Source organism: Mustela putorius, unplaced genomic scaffold (assembly GCF_011764305.1).
Source record: "Mustela putorius furo isolate JIRA1106 unplaced genomic scaffold, ASM1176430v1.1 tig00000166_pilon_pilon_pilon, whole genome shotgun sequence".
NCBI classification, from domain to species: Eukaryota; Metazoa; Chordata; class Mammalia; order Carnivora; family Mustelidae; genus Mustela; species Mustela putorius.
In genome coordinates, this window is record NW_025421301.1 from 5,907,509 (window position 1) to 5,930,524 (window position 23,016).

The 23,016-nt window shown below is 40.3% G+C and overlaps 1 protein-coding gene across 7 annotated transcripts in view; it reads left to right on the forward strand.

The window, feature by feature from the left end:
- UBE3D (ubiquitin protein ligase E3D) overlaps window positions 1-23,016 on the forward strand; it is a 151,795-nt gene that overhangs the window by 5,299 nt on the left and 123,480 nt on the right. For 4 of the 7 annotated variants that reach the window (XR_006605534.1, XM_045075888.1, XM_013046374.2 and 1 more), the window contains exons 2-3: window positions 4,683-4,879; window positions 8,223-8,313. Coding sequence is in view for 6 of the 7 variants with exons in the window: in XM_045075888.1 (XP_044931823.1) it covers window positions 4,683-4,879; window positions 8,223-8,313 (288 nt within the window). In the remaining variant the exon portion in view is untranslated. Of the gene's footprint in view, window positions 1-4,682; window positions 4,935-8,222; window positions 8,314-23,016 lie in introns of those variants that run through there. The other 3 variants (XM_045075890.1, XM_045075889.1, XM_045075891.1) reach the window with 3 other exon arrangements.

Genomic DNA, 23,016 nt, shown 5'->3' on the forward strand with positions numbered 1-23,016 from the left:
AGTATTCAGGAAGAATGTTATAAGGTTGACAAAGGACACGAGAATTCTTCATGCCTCTGATATCAGATTTGTTGAGTCCAATAGCAAGTTCTAATGCTTCCTACTCTTAACTGATTCAGTCGGGCAAGACTCTTTTTCTCTTTATATTCCATAAGTATTAATTGGAGAAGTCCATTGCAACTATGTGTAAATACCCTTGTTCCTCATCAGATTTGCATTTTATTCATTCATTTATTTACATCAGCATGGACCCATGATCTTTTATTCATTGGGTTACATTTTTTTTTGCTCATGTTATACCAGATGTGTCTGGGGGAGTCCCTTCAAGAGGATTTTAATATGTTCCTATTATTCGTTTTTTAAAATGTTCTTTTTTAACATGTTCCTATTATTTTTTGATTAATTTTCTTTCTTTGCACAGCAATGTGTTCCAGGCTCATCTCATTCTTTTCCTGTTCCATCCCTGGATGTAGTTATTTTTTCAAGGAATGTTATTTTGTTTTGTGTATGTTCATTTGTTTTAAAGTGGAAAATCACTAGGGTGCCTGGGTGGCACAGCTGGTTAAGCATCCAACTCTTGATTTCTGCTCAGGTCTCAATGTCAGGGTCAGGGGATCGAGCCTCGCATTGGGGTCCCTCCTCAACGTGGAGTCTGCTTAAGATTCTTTCCCTCTGCCCCTTCTCAATCTCACACCTGCGTGCGCACATGCTCTCTCTCTTTCTCTCAAATAAATAAACTTAAAAAAAAATTAAAGTGGAAAGTGACCTTTAGAAACCAAAATCTAAGCACAAAGTATCCTCATTACTATTGACTGACATGTTACTCTTTCCTCGTGGACAAAACTAGAGTGTGTATGTGACATATACATAATGTTCATGTACAAATGTATGCACATGTGTTTGTATATCGTAGGTACATCTACACACATAGACATCTGTATTACTGGACCTCTTTATATGTACATTAAAAACCGTGACTCTACACAGGTGTTTTCAGTTCTGGTCTACCACCATAGGATCCATTCTGATTTTTTCCCTTTCCCTCTTTGTAAGTCTGGTCTCCGACACTGAGAATCCTGGCTTTCGTTATTCTCAGGACTTACATTTATTTAGTCAATTCCCCTCTATGTAAGACATCTCATGCTGGCCTCCTTTGCTGCTTTCCTCCCCCTCCTCAGTCAGTGTTGACACCTTCCTCATCTGGGCTCCTCATTGGGCTCTGTTACAGAATGAATTTTTGTGTGTCCCCTCAAAATTCACGTGTTGAAACCCTGACCCCCAATATGACGGTATTAGGAGAGATGGGGACTTTGGGAGGTAAGTAGGTTTAGATGAGGTCATGAGGGTGGAACCACCGTGTTGGGATTAGTGCTCTTAAAAGAGGGAATACCAAAGCTGCTTCTCTTCTTCACATTGTGAGGATACGGTGAGGTTGTGGCCGTCTGCAAGCCTGGTAGAGGGCTCTCAAGGAGAACCAAATCCCCTGGTGCCTTGATCTTGTACTTCTCAGCCATCAGAACTATAAGGAATGTGTGTTGTTTAAGCCCCCAGTCTATGGTATTTTGTTTTGGCAGCCTGAGCAGTCTGAGGCAGGCTCTGGAACCCTGAGTTGCCACTCCCACTCCCTTAGACTCCTCATCCCTCTTAACATCTGACATCCCTGCGGGGTGGCTGTCCTAGTGGATGCCCTTCTTCCTCACCTCCACCCCAAGACTGTGGTTCTCCCACACTTGTATCGATTCCTCCTACCTTACTCAGACCTCTAATGGGCTGAACTTTTCATGAAGGGGAAGAATAGTGGTCAGCCAGAAATGGGGTGGGGCTGAGGCTTAGAAACACAGTTATCGGGGCAACTGGGTGGCTCAGTGGGTTAAGCCTCTGCCTTTGGCTCAGGTCATGATCTCAGGGTCTTGGGATCGAGCCCCACATCGGGCTCTCTGCTTAGCAGGGAGTCTGCCCCCCCCAACCTGTCTTTCTTCCTACTTGTGATCTCTGTCAAATAAATAAATAAAATCTTAACTGTGTTTGTTATCTCCCTTGAGGCACTTCTGGTGCCAATGGCACAGTCCAGTTTGAAAATAAGTGAAGTAGCAAAATGGACAAATTTCTTTAGAAATATCTTTAAATATCTTTAGAGCAATGTTCAGCAAACTATAGCCCATGGGCCAAATCTAACCTGTGGTGTGTTTTAGTACAGTTTATGAACTAAGAATGGATTTTACATTATTTAAGGCATTGTAAAAAATAGAATACATAGCATAATATGCAACAGATCATATATAGCCTGCAAAACCTGAAATATATGCCATCTGGTCCTTCTGACCTCTTCTTCAGAGGATTATTATTTCTTAAACATCAATTCTTAAAACTAGACTTTGGACTCTGGGGCACCTGGGTGGCTCAGTCTGTTAAGCATCTAACTCTTGATCTTGGCTCATGTTGTGATCTCAGGGTCATGAGATTGAGCCCCACATTGGGCTCTGCACTAAGCGTGGAGCCTGCTTAAGGTTCTGTTTCTCTCTCTCCCTCTTCCCCTCCTCCTGCTGGTACTCTCTCTTTAATTTAATTTAAGACAAAACAAAACAAAAAAGCTAGACTTTTGACTCAGGAGTTTAAGGTTGTGTTTCTTGGAAAAGACTTAGGTTCTTGCCAGTTAAATACAGATCCATATGCCTTCAAAAGGAACTAGCCAGAAAATAATCTTGAGATTTTCTAAGGGAAATTAAGAGGCCTAATCAGGATTCACACCTGAACGCATGGTATGATCTCTGTGCTTAGATAATACTCAAGTAGATGGCCTGCCTTCTGTGTTTAAGTTATTCTGAGCTGCTGGCCTCTCCCTGCTGTCTACACTTAAAACGGAATCTGAAGGTTCGGTACCTCTGTTACAATGCTAAATGTATTTTAGCTTTATATGAGGACCATTTCTCTATGTCTTCATCACCTGCTGTACTTTTGGTCCCTAGTGGACAGGGAACAGACTGTATTTTACTCTCGATTGCCTATACCAAATGATTTGTGTTTGTAGTAACTTGGACTCGCCAGTTCTTTCATAGTCATACATCACTAGATTGTTTTATTTATTTTTTAATTTTTAAAATTGACAAGTTTTTTTCTCCTGTACCTTTTGTTTCATGTAATCCTGGTCTCCTTATCAAAATCCTGTATGTCAAATGACAATATTTTGTTGTAAATAAAATAGTTTATAATTATTTGTAAAAAAATTGTACAAAAAAATTTTGTACAAAAAATTGTAATACTAGTCTTAGAAGCAAGGATATTTCCCTGGCTTATCCATTTACTGTTCAAATAACACTGCTTGACCTGTGATAGGCACTGCAGGCCTCCCCTATGCTTCCATAGTACTCCTTATTTATCAGACCAGTACAATGCAGTTTTTGTTTGTTTGTTTGTTTTGTTTTGACAGCCGTATCTCTTAGAGGGGATAGGGCACTGGGGGCCAGCCCAGGCACTCCCTCTGCACCGCCTTTCACTGGCACTGCTTCCTGAGTCCTGCAGCTTCATCACAATAGGCAGCTCAGGAAGGCTGGAGAAGGGCTCAACGCACAGGGCCTGGAGCCCTTCCACTGGTGGACAGCTGGGTGGAAAGAGCTGGTCAGAAGGCCAGACCCATCCACTGTGCATGTGGCCGCACCATCCAGTTGGTGAAGCCACACTCTCCCAGTGTCTTGTCGTCATCCAGATACTGCTCATCATATGGCCGCTTGAGGATGTCCTCGAGGATGCACTTCAGCCCGAGCACGGTGCTCCACTCCTTGGTGTCTGTGAAGATAGTGGTCCTATGGTTCTGGATTATGAGGAACCTGTCCCTGGGGTGGTGGGCTGCCCACACCCCCCAACCCCCTCCCACAGTATGGCCTGCTGCTTCTGGCCCTGGCCTGGCCAACACGATGTTTTCAGGCTCCCTTGCGCATTCCTGTTACTTGCCTGTGTCCTACTTGGGGTGGGCGGCGAGGGGCAGAGAAGGTATCTTGTTAATGGTTGTAGTCCCAGTACCTGGCAGTTACAGAACTCAAAGAAGCTGTATTGAATGAATGAAAGAGAGACTGAATGAATTTAAGAAACTGTGCTAGGGTCATGGGATGCAAAGATGAAAAAGCCATTGTCTGTTGGTGTCTTGAGTCCTCTGACAAAATATTCTAAAGAACAAGTGCCTAATGTACAATAGACCAGCATTAGACTGTGCTGATTCAAAGAACCTGAAGTTGGGGCGATGCTGGGAGGAATTAGTGGGCTTTAGGAAATGGAAGGTGGATGGTGCAAGCAGAATGGCTGTGGGAGCAACCCCAGGAAGGTCCAGGTTGGAGTAGCTACAGGAAGCATTAGGATAGAGAATTGGGGCACAGGATCACTATTAGCAATGGGGGAAAAGTGCACATTTATAAATGCATCATTGCCATTAAAAAAAAAGCCAAGAATAAGAAATACATCCCCAAACTTTCATGTTACAGTGACAGTGAAAAGTACTCTCTGACCTGATCGAAATCTTGTATAGAATGACTTCCTTTATGATCCATTCCCTGCTATTCTTTTGGGGGCAGTGACTTTAGACAGTAGACTGTATTGAAGAGAAACAGATCCTTGGCCATTTTTGTCTGTTTTATCATGTGGTTTTCATCCCTGAGAAGTAATTTTTTGTGTGTTTTGTTTTTAATCACCAGGGAGCCTAAAGAAGGGGGTATGCCCATGGATATTTCTGTAGTGCCGTGCTCACTCCAGGTGAAGACCCCGGAAGGCTGCACAGAGCTCCAGCTTCCAGCAGAGGTCAGCCTCGTGCCTTCCTCTTGCCGAGGACTGCAGTATGTCCCGGGAGAGGGACTGCACCTGCGACTGCAGGTGCGGGCAGAATCTGATGCCAGTGAGTGATCCCAGCGCTCCTGTTTCTGCATTTAGTTGTTCATTGTAGATCAAAGGTGATTTTTTCTTTGAAAAGTTGACCTTTTCCCAGATGAAAAAGCCTGTTCAGCAGCAGCATAGAAAGAGCTGGTCAGAAGGTTCTTTGTCAGCTCTGCCAGTTATTAGCTGTGCAGTTGAGCTTGCTGCTTACTTTTCTAGAGCTTTGTTCAGTGGGCTGGGGGTGAAGGGGTGGTTAGTGGGTTTTTTTTTTCTTTTAGTAGATTTTATTTTATTTTTAAAAAATATTTTATTTATTTATTTGACAGACAGATCACAAGTAGGCAGAGAGGCGGGGGGTGGGGGGAGCAGGCTCCCTGCCGAGCAGAGAACCCAATGCAGGGCTTGAACCCAGGATCCTAGGTTCATGACCTGAGCCAGAGGCAGAGGCTTTAACCCACTGAGCCACCCAGGCGCCCCTAGATTTTATTTTTAGAGTAGTTTTAGGTTCACAGCAAATTAGCAGAAGGCACAGAGATTTCCCACATAACCCCTGCTTTGTTTCTTTAATTGTGAAATTACCAAGCTCACAACATTGATAGGAAGATGAAATCAGATGGTAGTTGTGCAAGACCTGGTGGAATTTAAAGCGTGACATAGAAATTCATCCAGTCAACAAATACTGCCTTACACTGTGTGCTAGGCTTTGATCTAGGTGCTAGGGATACAGAAGTGAACACTCTCACGTTCAGATAATGAACAAATAAGTTACTCGGATATAGAGAAAAGTGCTGTGGTGAAAGAGGAGCACAATAATGGGGTAGGGAGTGACTAGGGTGAAAGGTGGTCAGGGAAGGCCCCTCTGAGAAGGGACAATATTTGCCCAGAGAACTGAGTGATGGAAATGATCCCATCCATGGAGAGACATTTTCAAATAGAACACTATAGATACAGATTTTGAAATTGAGTTTCATGCATAATTTGATTTTGGTTATTGCTATGCTTGTTATATTTCTAGTATTTTGTTATTGCCAGGTTGAGTCAGTAAGATGGTAGAAATATTTCTCAGAATAACTTATTGAATAAAATTATTGGCTCATTGCATCTCTTCCCATGTAAGCAATGTGCTTTAGAGAATTAAAAATGATGTGAAAAGGGAAAATAGTGAACAGACCCGTGAAATGCTCATTATCAGGAAAGGATTATGATTCTTTCAACTGCATTCTGAGACTTCGTGGCTGCCTCATCTATACTAAGCCTTTCATTTGAGCTTCGTGGAGTCTCGAGGTGGGGTCAGCAGGATGGTTTTGGAGAGCCATGTAGGAGATGTGGAGCATTCCCCCGAGTTCTCTGCTGCTTTTTTCGTTGGAGAGTACTTTTTACTCAAGTCCTTAATCAGTGAATAACTAGTCTTGAGTTGGGCAGAGTTGGATTTAGGAATAAGGCATAGGGAACCAAAATGTCATGGAGCTTAAGTGACATATCCACATGCTAAGAATGACTACTGTAATAACCATGGAAAGAAGAATGGGGTCACCAAGATGGAAAATAGACTGATGATGGAAACTGGGCAAAGGTGGGCACAAAAGCCGCATTGGGGTATTTTCAGATCTGCTGGTTTTCTGGATTTGTGATCTTAGGTCCCATACTGAGGAGGTATGGGGTCTTCTACAGACACAGTTGGTTTGTTGCCTGCATGGTTAATGAATAGCAAAACTTGAACTATTAAAGAAAAGTTAAATCAGCAAGCAGGATTGTTTCATTGTAACTGTAGGACAGAGTAAGTTGGCTGCTGATTGTTGGTTCGCATATTGCTTGATTCCATTGGTCTGCTCTGGCTTTACATTTTTAAAACATTTTACTCAAATATCTGAAAAGGAAGACTTTCAAAGCCCTGTTCTGCAGTGCATGGAAGGATATGCAAAATAGATCGCAGTACTTAATAGCCTTAGCGCTTTTCGCTTAATAAGTGGTGAGTAAATATTTGCTGAAGGAATAAATATCAGACTGGTGCATACTGATGTTGACTTGAATCAAAATGTAGTGTAGGAAGACTTGACATTGTTAGCATTCAGTTGTGTTTTGAGATTTTTAAAAAATTTTTAAAAAAATTGACTTTTCACCTGTAAATGTTCTTTTAAGGCCTATAGTAAGCCTATTGTTGTGGTATTCTGAATGTAACATAGGTTAGATCAGGACCCTTGACATGGAAGTGGCTACATAAAGTCTGAGACAGCACCAGCATAGGATTCATCCCCAGGTGGCAGTGCTTTCCCGCGATGCCACCTGGTCCGGCAGTTCTGACTTGACCCTGAGCCGTGGGAATCGTGCTGGGTGACCAGCAGAGGGGAGTGTTTCACTGAAAATTTGTTTCTTGGTTTGGAAAAGACTGTTTTGGATGACTTATCCAGGTCTACTTAATATCTGCTCAAAATTAAAGAACACCGTTTATTTCACCTCAGTGCTACAGGGATTGGCAGATACCCCCAGAAATTAAAAGGATGAATTTTTAATTGCCAAGGATTAAACTTTCTACCATCAGTCTTTAAAATCTTAACATACATACAAAGTAACATAAACCAAGTTCGAATTGCTTAATTCTAATAAGTATGATCTCATTCCTTTAAATTTTTTTTTTTACAGACATATTTTCGTGTGTGGATGTTTTGTTTTGGGGGATTTTTTTGGGAAATGAAAGTTTCCTTTCTTCATGAATAAAATAATGGAAACTGAGGGAATGCTGTGCTTCACAAAATGGAGGAAATAATATTTTCCACAGCTTTAATCAGAAATCGAGTTTTGCTCTTAGAAGATTGAATTCTTCTTAGGAGCCATTCCATTCCCAGGAACCTGTCCAATGAAGACCAGTTTCAGGATTCTTCTTGTTTGTATGTACTGGTGATCGGCCAGAGGGGAATTAGACTTTGTTTTGATCAAATTAAACTTAAATTTAAGAAGTAGAAGCAGCAGTCACACTGATGAAAAACTGGATGTAGGACATAGCCGAGGAAGGCTGAGGATGGTGAGGCCCCTTGTAATTGGCTTGATGTGAAAGCAGTTGTTCCCTTTCTCCTTTCTTAATGTTGGTATTTATGGAATGAGTGAAATAACTCACTGGTATGTTACAGGCATAATCTGGGGCGATACCTAGCTCTGAAACACTTAGCAAAATCTGTTGTTTTTGAGAACATGTCAAAATATTTGCTTCTGGTTGAGTCATCAGATAATGCTAATTAAATGTGTACTTCTGGGTGGATCGTAAACAATGTTTGTTGATAGTAATTTATTGTGGCTGTTAAACTCTTCAAGTATGTTAATATATTTGTCCCACACCTCTGAGATTTGCTCTTTCATCGATTTCTCTTTAGAACGGATTTCAATGTTTAATCAAAGCTTGCAAGCCCAAGGATGTTGCACATTTTATTGCCAGTCCTGCGGTGAAGTCATAATAAAGGACAGGTAAGGAATGTATTTTACATTGATTAATTCTGTGCCTGGCAATGCTTTTCTTTTTTTCTATCAGAATTGTTGAAGTAATTACCAGGGAAGCTGTATATGGCCTTAGAATGAGAGCCAGCTTAATGTCACTTTGAACAAAATCAACTATAAGGGGCACCTGGGTGGCTCAGTGGGTTAAGCCGCTGCCTTCGGCTCAGGTCATGATCTCGCATCCCGGGATCGAGTCCCGCATCAGGCTCTCTGCTTGGCAGGGAGCCTGCTTCCTCCTCTCTCTCTCTCTGCCTGCCTCTCTGCCTACTTGTGATCTCTCTCTGTCAAATAAATAAATAAAATCTTTAAAAAAAAAAAAAAAAAAAAACAAAACTCTCCAGCAATCATAGAGCAGTTAGGCCTTCTAAAGGTGACAGAGGGGAACATAGCATGCTGGTTTTGAGGGAGGAAGACTTATCTTGATGGAAGCCTGTGCTGATCACTGAAGCATGTCTCCTCTGAAAAGAGGCATGGGCTCTGGTGCATGTTTTATCCATCATGTTGGTGAATGAGGTTTGTTCCACATTAAGCAAATTTTCTAAATCCCAGAGGCTCTTGCAACGCATCTTTTTATTTGACCTATTTCTATTAGTCCCTTTCGAAAATCCATTTCCTATTTCCCTGCTTATTAAAACAGAGCATACAGAGCACAAATTAACCTTTTCTTGGTGATTAGGTTAATCTTATTACCTGTCCTTGCAGTGTGCTGTGATTATTCTGTTGAGATGCGAAAAGGCCTTTTGCTATATTCTTTGTATTCCCAAGGTGTCTCTTTTCGTTATTTTTTCCATCTTCTCCTTTCCTTCTGTCAACCTACTTGTTTCCTGGGCACAGAGCCTTTCCCCTGAGTTTTCAGCTTCCACTCGTAGGTTGTAAAGACAGATCAAAACCTTATTGTTGTTAACCATCCTTAAAGAAAGAAGTTAGATTTTTTCATTAGATATGTTTCCTCTGAGATGGGTACCTGAGACTTACCTGGGGATGGCTCCTTCTCCACTTCTGAAAACTGCTCCTCTTTCAGTGGTCCTTGTCTCAATGAATGCCAGATTCTACCTGCACAGAGCTTCCTCTCTCCCCTGGAATGTGCCCCACACCCCCTCTCTCCCTCTAGTTAGCTACTACCTAAATTTATCTGACAGTGCATCTGTTGCCAGGAGCCTTCCCTGAACCTTGGGTTGGTTTATATGCTCCTCCCAGGTCTATTTGTCTGTCTTCCCATCTGAGCTGCAGGCTCTGGGATGTTGGAATAGTCTTATTGACCTGTATCCCTGTATCTCTTACCTCCACTCATATTTAGAGTGCAGTGTAGGGTAGTGGCTAGTGGTAGAGACTCAGAAGCCAGACTGCTGGGGTTTGCATCCACCATTTACCAGCTCTGGCTCTGGGCAAGTTACTTAATCACTTTCCCTATTCAAAAGTATAGCAGACAACAGGAGCTACCTCATGGGGCTGTTGGGAGAATCAAGTGAATTTAAATATTTATAGCAGTGCCTGGCACATAGTAGGCATTCAGTATATGATGGCTACTGCTATAATTATTATTCTTATCACCGTCAGCCGTAGCATCAGGCCACAGTGCCTGATGAATAGTGTACTCTCAATAAATTCTTCCTGGGTTGAATTGAATAAACAGTAGGATGTTTATTTTAGCCTTCCACCAGCCTCTCTTGCTTACTTTCTGATTCCTGGCGGTGCCCCAGGTAGATGAGATCATGGAAAGTTACCCTAGTATAAGTGGGGGGATTTTGAATGGAGCACCTCTGAGTGATTATCTTGGGTAGGAGATGAGGTGACTGAATCCACGGAAGAGAGGAGAATGTCCTTGCTCAGATTACCAACGGGCTGAAGTTGCTATAGAGTATGCAGTCTGTGACAGATCCACTGTAGCCTGAAATGTTCAGAGGATTCCACTTCATGTTGTAGTTAAACTCAGAAACTTGTGCTTCTCTCAGTCTGTTTCAGGCTTTGGTTGAATTCTCACATGAAGTTTCTGGAACATGCATGCCTATATAACAATGGGGGGACCTAGTAGTCACAGAAAGAGCAAGTGAAGTGCAGTGTAGCCCTGTTTCCTTGTACTGCTCCCCATAAGGGCTATGCTCATTCATTATTGGCCGATATTTGTGTTTCCTTGGGAAGGGATGATGATATAAAAAAATGGTTACCTGTAGTGATTTTTCCCATGCAGGAACTAAATCTTCTGGTTTTTTGTCAGTCCTTTTTCTGATCATGGAATTGAGAAAGCCTTACAGGTGAACCCAGCAGGACAGTTTCGCTCTCCCTAACTGTGACCATCTGGAGGCTGAGTGGTGTAAAGCAGGAGTGGGAGAATGGGACCTTGGGTTTGAACTCCAGCTTCACCACTTAATAGCTGGGGAGCCTTGTCCATGTCACCTCAGGCACTTCTCAAGTTGACATGAGTCTTCTTCGACATGTCAGGAGGCTGAATCTTGGCGATGGAGAAAACTTAGGAGCTTATTTAGGCCTAACTTCCATTCTAAACAGGAACCCCTGTTGGGTTTCTTTCTCTTCTTTGTAGAAAGAAGACCTATCACTTCCTGCTTAAAATTCTGTAATGCTTCTGATTTGTGTTTCTTCTTAAGTGGACATAATAAGGCCTGTTTTCCAAACTTGTCGGAAGAGTTAAAGGCTGTCATATATATGATAGCAAAAGCTTTACAAGCTCTTTTTAGTTGGTTTTATAGACTCCTTCCACCCCCTTTTGCACTTTGGTCTTATTAGCAAACTAGCAAGTTATCTTGTTTAGTGTGTCAGGTCGTTTTGATTCAGGACTCTATTTTTAAGGTGTGCCAGGGAAATGACCTTCTTTTCTCCCTTTTTCTTTCTGAGAAGATAAACATTGCCTTGACTTAACTCTTGCCTCGATTAAACAAGGCTTACCTGAAACCCTTTTCCTGTCACACCTGTGTTTCTGGCAAGTATATGCCTCTTGAACAATGCAGAAAAATCTTTAGTAGGAGATTCAAGGCTTTGCTTACATTTCACTCTTGGGCAGCATGCCCCATGCCAATTTGTTGGAAAAACAAGCATCCTCCAGTATCTGCACAAGGACTTCATGTTGACTTTTTGCATTAAACCCAGTGGTCTTCTCATTTTTCCCTCAGTTATCTGTTTTATGTGGGTGGTAAGGACAGCTTTTGTGCTTGTTAAGTATAAAACAAAACCCAAAGAGGTTTATGTGTCTTATAATCAAACCCAGCTAACTCTAAGCATCTTTTCCAGGAGGGCACCTTGGGTTAGGTTGATTGATTGGTACCAGGAACTCCTCTGATAAATGGGTGGAGGAGAGTTAAGATTTGCATACTGGCTAGCCGTAATATCTAGGAATAAGTCATTTTAATTTTCTAGGCCTCAGTTTGCTTATCTGTAAAGTGAGTTGGATTAGATACAATTATAGGAGTCCTACCAGCAGAGAATCCTGTGATGAGTGAACCACATAAAGTTGTACCTTGGGTTCTGTGATTGATGGCCGTTTGGAAAGTGCAAGACTAATCCTTGTTCCTTTATTTTCTTTATTGACATTATTCTCGTCAAGCAAATTATAGAAATAAGGTACAGAGGACTATTTAATCTATTAAGACTCATTGATGGCTTTTAATACCTATTAGAATCAAGGTGCATGAAATCTGCTGATCATAGCAATCTTTTTTTCTTAATTTAGGAACATGTGATTTTAGCCCTCTGTTTTGGTCATTTGAAAATAGATAATGCCTCATTTCCTTACCATAAAATTCTCCAGTTTACATTTTTACTAGTTCAGAGTATTTGTATAAAAATTGTCTTAACTTGGGCACCTGGGTGGCTCTGTCAGTTAAGCATCTAACTTGATTTCGGCTCAGGTCATGATCTCAGGTTTGTAAGATCGAGCCACATGTTGGGCTCCATAGTCAGTGTGCATCCTGCTTGGGATCCTCTCTCTCCCTCTCCCTCTGCCCCTTCCCCCACTCTCCCTCGCTAAAAACAGGTACAGTTTTTGATTATGCTAGGCCTTAATACCAAGTAATAATAATGACAGAATTTACTTTTTTGAAAAATAGTCTCAGAAACAGCTGCATGTTCATTGTGTGTAGAATTTGTTTGTATCTCCTAGAAATAAATTCATGCCAGATGTGAGTTACATACATCAGTTGGCTAAACAGACTTTCAGACATAAAAGCTTTTGATTTTCAGTCCATTTGTGAGGTCTCCTAAGGTCTCTGGACAGGCCTTCCTCATTCCACCTGCACCAGCAGAGCTGGATGTCAGCCAACAGTTAGGGAGGCTTTGAGAATTCTAGAAGGAAACAAGTAGAATGGACTTTATGGAAACATAAGAGATGTCAGAGTATCCAACCATTTGGTCCACTTGACAGGCCAGCTATAATTACAGTCTGAAACTAACTCCTCCTATGAATGCAGTCACTTTTCTTTGAAAGAGAACAAAGAAGGGAAAAATGAGTACAGGCACAAATTAGATTGTTGATAACATTTTTGGGAAAAAACGGTACTTTTATGAAGTCTAATTGTACTATGTACATAATGGTAATAAAATGTAAAGTTCGGCTCATAGGATTTGTTGTCTACCAGTTGGGCATTACCAGTTGAAGTTATCTAAATTTTGGCAACCATACTTTGAGCTTTACATATTTGATGTTGTTCTTAAGATTCTTAATGTCCACTTGGTCACAGTCTGTGAAGGCTCTATGTGTGTTACCATTGTTATTATCACTAATGGTTAATTTTAAAGTTGAGGGGCATTTCATTTTCTTGTCTACATGTTTAGCATCATCAATCAATAGCATTGATTAACATTGTGTATTTTATTTCTCCCTAAAGCTTGTGGTTAAGATGCATTAAAAATAACGAGCAAATTTTAATTTATTGCAAGCATGTGTTGTTGTTCATGTTATTTTAAGATAAGAGATAATTCAAGAAATCACTTCACTCTTTTTCTGGGCTTCAGCAGGTTTTTACCTAAAAACTGCCTTGAAAAAAAAATGGTATCTATTTTATTTTGAAAGTTCTTTTGGGAAGTAGATCATATCAAAGTTTCAGAGTTTTCGACAGATGTACTTCGAGTAGAGCTGTGATTATAATACATCCTTTCTTCCAAAAGGTTTTAAGTTTTTCAAAATACCAGAAAAATTTCTTTCTGTTGTAAAAACACTTTTATCTTTGCAATGACTTGTAAATTAGGCACTTTCTTGCTCCTGATGTCGTATGTAGATAGTTATGGGATATAATACAGCTTTTATTCATTGTGACACAGGCTCAAGTTCAGTTTGAAATACCACATTTTGTGCTAATGTGCATCAAGTCTCTCAGATCTCTGTCAATCTTGGTGAGTTTCCTCTCTGTGACCACGTGTGAGATTTTGGCATCAGTGTCTTTTGCACTGTATTGGGAATCTGTTCATTGACACTACATGCAAAATGTCAAGAGACAGAGAATCTTAGTGCTGGAGAAGATTTAGGAACCTATTTAGGCCTGTTTCACACTCTAAACAGGTTCTCTTACTTGCTTCTTTATAAAAATTCAAATCTGACCTATCACATCCCTGCTTAAAATTATGTGATGCTTCCAACCTATCTCTAAAAACCAGTCCCTACCCCTTAGGTCGGCATGTCACACCCCACACAGTTTGCCCCCATCCCACCTTTTCTGATGGTCTGCATTGTCAGGGGAGGGAATGTATTCCAATGGAAAGAATTCAGTTTTGGAATCCAGAAGACCTGGGTTGAGATCCTGCCTTTATTCATCACCTCTAGCTCTGTGAACTTACACAGATGATTTAACATTTCAGAGCCTATCTTTCCTCCTCTGTAGCAGGGGAATAGAAAGTCTTACCTCATGAAGTTGTAGTAAGCAGTAAATGGAATAAGGTGTGTGTAGTGCCCACCAGAGGTCTCGTGAAAGTCAGTTAAATATGCAGACTCATGGGGCGCCTGGTTGGCTCAGTTGGTTAAGCATCTACCTTCAGTTCAGGTCACGATCCTGGGGTCCTGGGATTGAGCCCCATGTCAGGTTGAGCAGCGAACCTGCATCTTCTTTTTCCTCTGCCCCTCCCCTTAGTTGTGCTCCCTCTTTCTCTCTGTCTTGAATAAATAAATGAAATATGCAGACTCACAACACTACCACATGCCACATTTCTTTGCCATCTTGCCAGCAGGGCAGCATCAGGAGCTCTGTCAGCAGGAGTCCTGTAGCAGGGGACTCTTGTCTTCCCATGTGACATAGTTCCAGGTATAAAGCCCCAAATCCACAATCAAGCAGGTGCAGGAGCTACCTTGAGAAGAGGCCTCATGATCTAAGCAGCCAGTATTTCTTGTAACAGTTCTTTGGCATAGTTTCTAGGTTCCTTGCAAAGAACCATGTTCAGGCAAGTCCAAAGCATGGCACCCTTATCAGATATTTGCAGCTCACTCATACTTCCTTTCAGTCCAGATGCAATTTACCAGTCAGGGGTCATTTTTACCATAAGTGATGTTGCCTAGCAATATAATTCATGCCTACCATCTACCTGGTTTCCAGGGCAACAGAGCTCACTGATTAAACCAAAAGTAGATTCTCAGGCAGCAAGGGAAAAGGTTTATTAACCCTTTTATCCCAGTGTATAACAGACTCAACAAAGGGGCCTATAGTTATCAGGTTATAGTTATCCATACGTGCTTGTTCATTCCTTTAACATGTATTTAAGAACTTACACTGAGTCAGGTACTGTGCTAGACATGGGGCATACAGTTATAAGTTAAACAGTTACGGTGCTCATCCGTGATAGCCTTAATTCCTTTTATTGCCTGAAGAACTATTTATCTTTCAAAGGTCAGCGCAGGTATTCTTCTCTGAAATCCAGGTACACTCTACTCCCCTAGCATGTTGTGTTTATTGCCCTGAATCTGTGGGTTGGTTTTGTGAATCCATGAATCTCCTAAAGTAATATGTAGATGTTGTATGCACGTGGGAATATATATCTGAAGAAAGGACAAAAGCTTTCATTAAATTTTCAAGGGTGTTTAAGCTGTTCCCTCTCCCAACTCCCTGTGAACTTAGAAACATCACTTTTTTTTTTTTTAATTTTATTAACATATAATGTATTATTTGCCCCTGGGGTACAGGTCTGTTAATCATCAGTCTTACACATTTCACAGCACTCACCATAGCACATACCCTCCCCGAAGTCCGTAACCCAACCACCCTATTCCTACACTCCCACCCCCTGCAAGCAACCCTCATTTTGTTTCATAAGACTAAGAGTCTCCCATGGTTTGTCCCCCCCCCCATCCTGTCCCACATTTTCCCTCCCTACCCCACCTTGGCCCCCTTCCCTGCCCCTCAAATTCCTCATATCAGAGAGATTATATGATAATTATCTTTCTCTGATTGACTTATTTCACGTAGCATGATACCCTCTAGTTCTATCCACGTAGTTGCGAATGGCAAGATTTCATGTTTTGATGGCTGCATAGTATTCCTGTGTGTGTGTGTGTGTGTGTGTATACCATATCTTCTTTATCCATTCATCAGTTGATGGACATCTAGGTTCTTTCCATAGTTTGGCTATTTGCTGACATTGCAGCTATAAATATTTAGGTGCATATGCCCCTTTGGATCACTACATTTCTATCATTAGAGTAAATACCCAGTAGTGCAATTGCTGGTTCCTAGGGTAGTTCTATTTTCAACTTTTTGAGGAACCTCCATACTGTTTTCCAAGGTGGCTGCTCCAGCTTGTGTTCCCACCAACAATGTAGGAGGGTTCCCCTTTCTCCACATCCTTGTCAACATCTGTTGTTCCCTGACTTGTTAATTTTAGCCATTCTGACTGGTGTGAGGTGGTATCTCATTGTGGTTTTGATTTATATTTCCCTGATGCCAAGGGATGTCGAGCACCTTTTCATGTCTCTGTTGGCCATTTGGATGTCGTCTTTGCTGAAATGTCTGTTTATGTCTTCTGCCCATTTCTTGATTGGATTATTTATTCTTTGTGTATTGAGTTTGAAAAGTTCTTTCTAGATTTTGGATACTAGCCCTTTATCTGGTATGTCATTTGTAAATATCTTTTCCCATTCTGTCAATTGTTTTTTGGTTTTGTTGATTGTTTCTTTTGCTGTGCAAAAGCTTTTGATCTCGATGAAGTCCCAATAGTTCATTTTTGCCCTTGCTTCCCTTGCCTGTGGTGACAATTCTAGGAAGAAGTTGCTGCAGCTGTGGTCAAAGAGGTTGTTGCCTGTGTTCTCCTCAAGGATTTTGATGGATTCCTTTCTCACATTGAGGTCTTTCATCCACTTTGAGTCTATTTTTGTGTGTGGTGTAAGGAAATAGTCCAGTTACATTCTTTTACATATGGCTGTCCAGTTTTCCCAACATCATTTGTTGAAGAGACTGTCTTTTTTCAACTGGACATTCTTTTCTTCTTTGTCAAAGATTAGTTGACCATAGAGTTGAGGGTCCATTTCTGGGCTCTCTATTCTGTTCAGTGATCTATGTGTTTGTTTTATGCCAGTACCATACTGTCTTGATGATTACAGCTTTATAATAGAGCTTGAAATCTGGAATTGTGATGCTACCAACTTTGGCTTTCTTTTTCAACATTCGTCTGGCTATTTGAGGTCTTTTCTGGTTCCAAATAAATTTTAAGATTATTTGTTTCATTTCTTTAAAACATATTGATGGTATTTTGATAGGGATTGCATTAAATATGTAGATTGCTTTAGGTACTGTAGACATTTTCACAATATTTGTTCTTCCAATCCCTGAGCATGGAACATTGTTCCATTTCTTCATGTCTTCCTAAACTTCTTTCATGAGTACTTTATAGTTTTCTGAGTACAGATTCTTTGCCTCTTTGGTTAGGCTTATTCCTAGGTAGCTTATGGTTTAGGGTGTGATTGTAAATGGGTTTGACTCCTTGATTTCTCTTTCTTCTGTCTTGTTGTTGGTGTATAGAAATGCAGCTGATTTCTGTGCATTGATTTTATATCCTGACACTCTACTGAATTCCTGTATGAGTTTTGTAGCAGTTTTGGAGTCATCTTTTGGGTTTTCGATATAGAGTATCATATTATCTGCAAAGAGTGAGAATTTAACTTCTTCTTTGCCAATTCAGTTGCCTTTTATTTCTTTTTGTTGTCTGATTGCTATGTTGAATAGCAGTGGTGATAGTGGATGTCCCTGCCGTGTTACTGACCTCAGGGGAAAACTCTCAGTTTTCCCCCATTGAGAAAGGTATTTGCTGTGGGTTTTTCATAGATGGCTTTGATGAGATTGAGGTATGTACCCTGTGTGCCTACACTGTGAAGAGTTTTGATCAAGAAAGGATGCTGTACTTTGTCAAATGCTTTTTCAGCATCTATTGAGAGGATCATATGGTTGTTGTTTTCTCTTGTATTAATGTATTGTATCACATTGATTGATTTGCATATGTTGAACTAACCTTGCAGTCCAGGAATAAATCCCACTTGGTCGTGGTGAATAATCCTTTTAATATAATTTTGGATTCTATTGGCTAGTATTTTGGTGAGAATTTTTGCTTCCGTGTTCATCAAGGATATTGCTCTGTAATTCTCCTTTTTGAGTGGGTCTTTGTCTGGTTTTGGGATCAAGGTAATGCTGGCCTCATAAAATGAGTTTGGAAGTTTTCCTTTCATTTCGATTTTTGGGAACCGTTTCAGGAGAATAGGTATTAATTCTTTTTTAAATGTTTGGTAGAATTCCCCTGGGACGCCATCTAGCCCTGGTCTCCCGTTTGTTGGGAGATTTTTGATGGCTGCTTCAGTGTCCTTAATGAGTATGGATCTGTTCAGGTTTTCTATTTCTTCCTGGTTCAGATTTGGTAGTTTATATGTCTCTAGGAATGCATCCATTTCCTCCAGATTGTCAAATTTCCTGGTGTATAGTTGCTCATAATATTTTTTTTTTAAGATTTTATTTATTTATTTGACAGACACAACAAAAGTAGGCAGAAAGGCAGACAGAGGGAGAGGGAGAAATAGGCTCTCTGCTGATCAGGGAGCCCGACATGGGGCTCGATCCCAGAATCCTGGAATCATGACCTGAGCTGAAGGCAGCCACTTAACCGACTGAGCCAGCCAGGTGCCCCGCTCATAATATGTTCTTATAATTGTTGGTATTTCTTTGGTGTTGGTTAAGGTCTCTCCTCTTTCATTCATGATTTTATTTGGATCCCTTCTCTTTTCTTTTGGATGTCGGGCCATGGGTTTATCAGTCTTATTAATTCTTTCAAAGAAGCAGCTCCTAGTTTCATTGATTTGTTCTACTGTTCTTCGGTTTCTATTTCATTGATTTCTGCTCTGATCTTTATGATTTGTCTTCTCCTGCTGGGTTTAGGCTTTCTTTTTTATTCTTTCTCCAGCTCCTTTAGGTGTAGAGTTAAGTTTTGTATTTGAGACCTTTCTTGTTTCTTGAGAAAGGCTTGTATCACTATATACTTTCCTCTCAGGACCATGTTTGCTGTGTCCAGAAGATTTTGAACAGTTGTGTTTTCATTTTCATATGTCTCCATGAATTTTTAAAGTTCTTTAATTACCTGCTTGATCCCTTCATTCTTTAGTAGGATGCTCTTTAGCCTCCATGTATTTGAGTTCTTTCCAACTTTCCTCTTGTGATTGAGTTCTAGCTTCAGAGCCTTGTGGTCTGAAAATATGCAGGAATGATCCCAATCTTTTAGTACCTGATTTGTGGCCCAGGATGTGATCTATTCTGGAGAATGTTCCATGTGCACTAGAGAAGAAGGTGTATTCTGTTGCTTTGGGATGGAATGTTCTGAATAGATCTGTGATGTCCATCTGGTCCAGTGTGTTATGTAAGGCCTTTCTTTACTTGTTGATCTTTTGCTTGGATGATCTGTCCATTTCAGTGAGAGGGGTGTTAAAGTCCCCTACTATTATTTTATTATTGTTGATGTATTTCTTTGGTTTTGTTATTAATTGATTTATATAGTTGGCAACTCCCATGTTAGGGGCATAGATATTTAAAATTATTAGATCTTCTTGTTGGATAAACCCTTTGATCATGATATAGTGTCCTTCCTCATTACTTATTATAGTCTTTGGCTTAAAATCTAATTTATCTGATACAAGGATTGCTACCCCAACTTTCTTTTGATATCCATTAGAATGGTAAATGATTTTCTACCCCCAAACTTTAAATCTGGAGGTGTCTTTGGATCTAGAATGAGTTTCTTGTAGACAGCATATTGATGGATCTTGTTTTTTAATCCATTCTGATACCCTGTGTCTTTTGATTGGGGCATTTAGCCCATTTACATTCTAGGTAACTGTCAAAAGATAGGAATTGAGTGCCATTGTGCTGTTACTGTATATTGTCTCTGTTTCTTTCTGGTTTGTTACTTTTCCGCTCTCTATTTGCTTAGAGGACCCCTTTTAATATTTTCTGTAGGGCTGGTTGGTTTGGTGTTTTCAAGTTTTCTTTTTCCTCTCATTCTATTTTTTATCTCTCATTCTATTTTTATCTCTCATTCTATTTTCAGTGACAGCCTAGCTGGTTATAGTATTCTTGGCTGCATATTTTTCTCATTTAGTGCTCTGAATATATCATGCCAGTCCTTTCTGTTCTGCCAGGTCTCTGTGGATAGTTTGTTGCCAATCTAATATTTCACCATTGTATGTTACAGACCTCTTGTCCCAAGCTGCTTTCAGGATTTTCTTTGCCACTGAGACTTGTAAATTCTACTATTAGATGATAGGGTGTGGATCTATTTTTATTGATTTTGAGGTGGGTTCTATGTGCCTTCTGGATTTCGATGCTTGTTCCCTTTGCCAAATTAGGGAAATTGTCTGCTATAATTTGTTCTAATATACTTCTGCCCCCCTCTCTCTTCTTCTCTGGGATCCCAATTATTCTAATAATGTTTTGTCATATGGTATCACTTATCTCTTGAATTCTCCCCACGTGGCCCAGTAATTGTTTTTCTTTTACTCAGCTTCTTTATTCTATATTATTTGGTCTTCTATATCACTAATTCCCTCTTCTGCCTCGTTTATCCTAGCAGTAAAAACATCCATTTTTTATTGCACCTTATTAGTAGCTTTTTTTATTTCAACTTGGTTAGATTTTAGTTCTTTTATTTCTCCAGAAAGGGATTTTATTTTTCCAGTAAGGAATTCTCTAATATCTCCCATGCCTTTTTTGAGCCCAGCTAGCACCTTGATAATCATCATTCTGAACTCTATTTCTGACATCTTACTAATGTCTGTATTAATTAGGTCCCTAGCTGTTGGTACTGCCTATTGTTCTTTTTTTTTTTTTGTGGTGATATTTTTTTTTAATTTTAATTTTTTATTTTTACTTATTTATTTGACAGAGAGAGAGATCACAAGTAGGCAGAGAGGCAGGCAGAGAGAGGGGAGGAAGCAGGCTTACTGCTGAGCAGAGAGCCCGATGCGGGGCTCGTTCCCAGGACCCTGAGATCGTGACCTGAGCTGAAGGCAGAGACTTAACCCACTGAGCCACCCAGGTGCCCCGTGGTGAGTTTTTCTGCCTTGTCATTTTATCCAGATAAGAGTAGATGAATGAATGAGAGAACAGAATACTAGGAGGGTAACAACAACCCCAGAAAAACATACATTAACCAAATCAGAAGAGACCTGAAACTGGAGGGAGAAGAAAGGGGGAAAGAAAGGAAACAAACAAAAAATATATGTGTGTGTGTGTGTGTGTGTGTGTGTATTTTATATATGTATGTATATACACACACCCATATAAATTTAATGTAAATATTATATTAATATTTATATTAACATTAACATAATCTAATATATTAATTATTAAAATTAAATATTTTATTTTTGTTTTAAAATTTAAATGTTAATATTTATTATATTAAGTATTAATATAATATAAATATAATTTATATTAGACTCTAATATAAATATTAGGCAAATAGAACAGAGCTGCACACTTGATTTTGGCTGTATTTGGTCTCTTAGAAGTAACTACCTCGTAATATTTTAAATAAAGAAAAACTTATATATCTACAAAAAGAAGGGCAAACATGATAAAGGCATGGAATATGAGTGTAAAGATGAAAATTTAAAAATATTTTAAAACATTTTTTTTTAAAGATTTTATTTATTTATTTGACAGAGATCACAAGTAGGCAGAGATGCAGGCAGAAAGAGATGAAGGGAAGCAGTGTCCCTGCTGAGCAGAGAGCCCGATTGGGGGTCTTGATCCCAGAACCCTGGGATCATGACCTGAGCTGAAGGCAGAGGCTTTAACCCACTGAGCCACCCAGGCACCCCTAAAAAAGATTTTTAGAAAGGAATTGATAAGATAAGAAGTTGGTTAAAAAAAAAAAAAAAAAAAAAAGGAGGAAATAATGTGATCAGGGTGGAGAATAGAACAAATCCATGCACTTGATTTAGGGTATATTTTGATCTATTAGAAGAAGCTGTATGCCAAAATGCTAAGGAAAAAAAGACCTATATGTATACAAGAAATGAGGTTAAATACAATGAAGGGATAAAATATGAATATAACAATGAAAATTAAAAGATGTTTTTGAAAAGGTGTTCATAAGATGAAATAGTTAAAAAACATTAAAGTAGGAAAGTGGAAAATTTAAAAAGTAGAATAAGAAAAAAAAATTTAAAAAATTTAACTTTGAAAGACTAAAGGATCTTGGGCAAAAAACCATGAATTCTATGTGTTGCTTTCCCCTGGGTCTGGAGTTCTGCAGTTCTCATTGAGCAGTGAACTTGGTCTTGGCTAGGTGTTCTTGCTCATCTTATGGGGTAGGGGCCTGTTGTAGTGATTCTCAAATGTCTTCGCCGGAGTTGGAATTGCACTGTCCTTACCAGGGGCCAGGCTAAGTAATCTGCTTGGATTTGCTCTCAGGAGCTTTTGTTCTCTGTACAACTTTTGTTCCTTGTACAACTTTGGAGGATAGAATGAAGATGGAAGCCTCCCAATCTCTGGCTCTGTAGGAGCTGAGAACTCAGGTTCCCCACTCCTCAGTGCGCCCTCAAAGTAAAGCAGTCAATCCCTCCCATCTCCCTGGTCTCCGCTGCATTCTGAGCTCACCCGGCCTGTGACTGAGTATTTTTATCTCAGGCGAATGGCCCCATTTAGAGTTTCCAAACCCATTTGGAGATTCCTGCAGCACTCTCCTGCACTGGTCTTTTTGGAGGAGGAAGGAGGGGGTCTCCCTTCCTTGGATCTGCTGCTTGTGGGGTCCCTGCTTGAAAAGCAGTGGTACATCTGTGCCTTGGATCATTGTTTAAATTAATCCCGAGCTGAGAGCCCACTGCTCAGCTTTGTCTCTGCCGGCATTTACCATGCTCCATTACCTGGGACCTCTACCACACTCAGACACCCGTGTCTTTCCATGATCCCGTGGGTCCTGAGACGACACTGACCCAGCGAGGGCTCCACCCCTTGCTTAGCCTTTGGAGTGATGTCCAGACTTCTAAAAGTTCCAATTTGATGCTGTGCTGCTCTCTTACTTGCCAGGAGCCGGACCCTCCCTGCCGAGGTCTATGGTCCCATCATTTAGGATTGACTTCTTTCTACATCCTGTCTTCTGGAAAGTGGTGGATTTTCTGTTCCTGGTGTTGCTGCTCTTCCTCTCTTCTATCTCCTGTTGAATATGTTGGTGTTCAGAATGGTTTGATAATAATCTAGCTGGATTCCT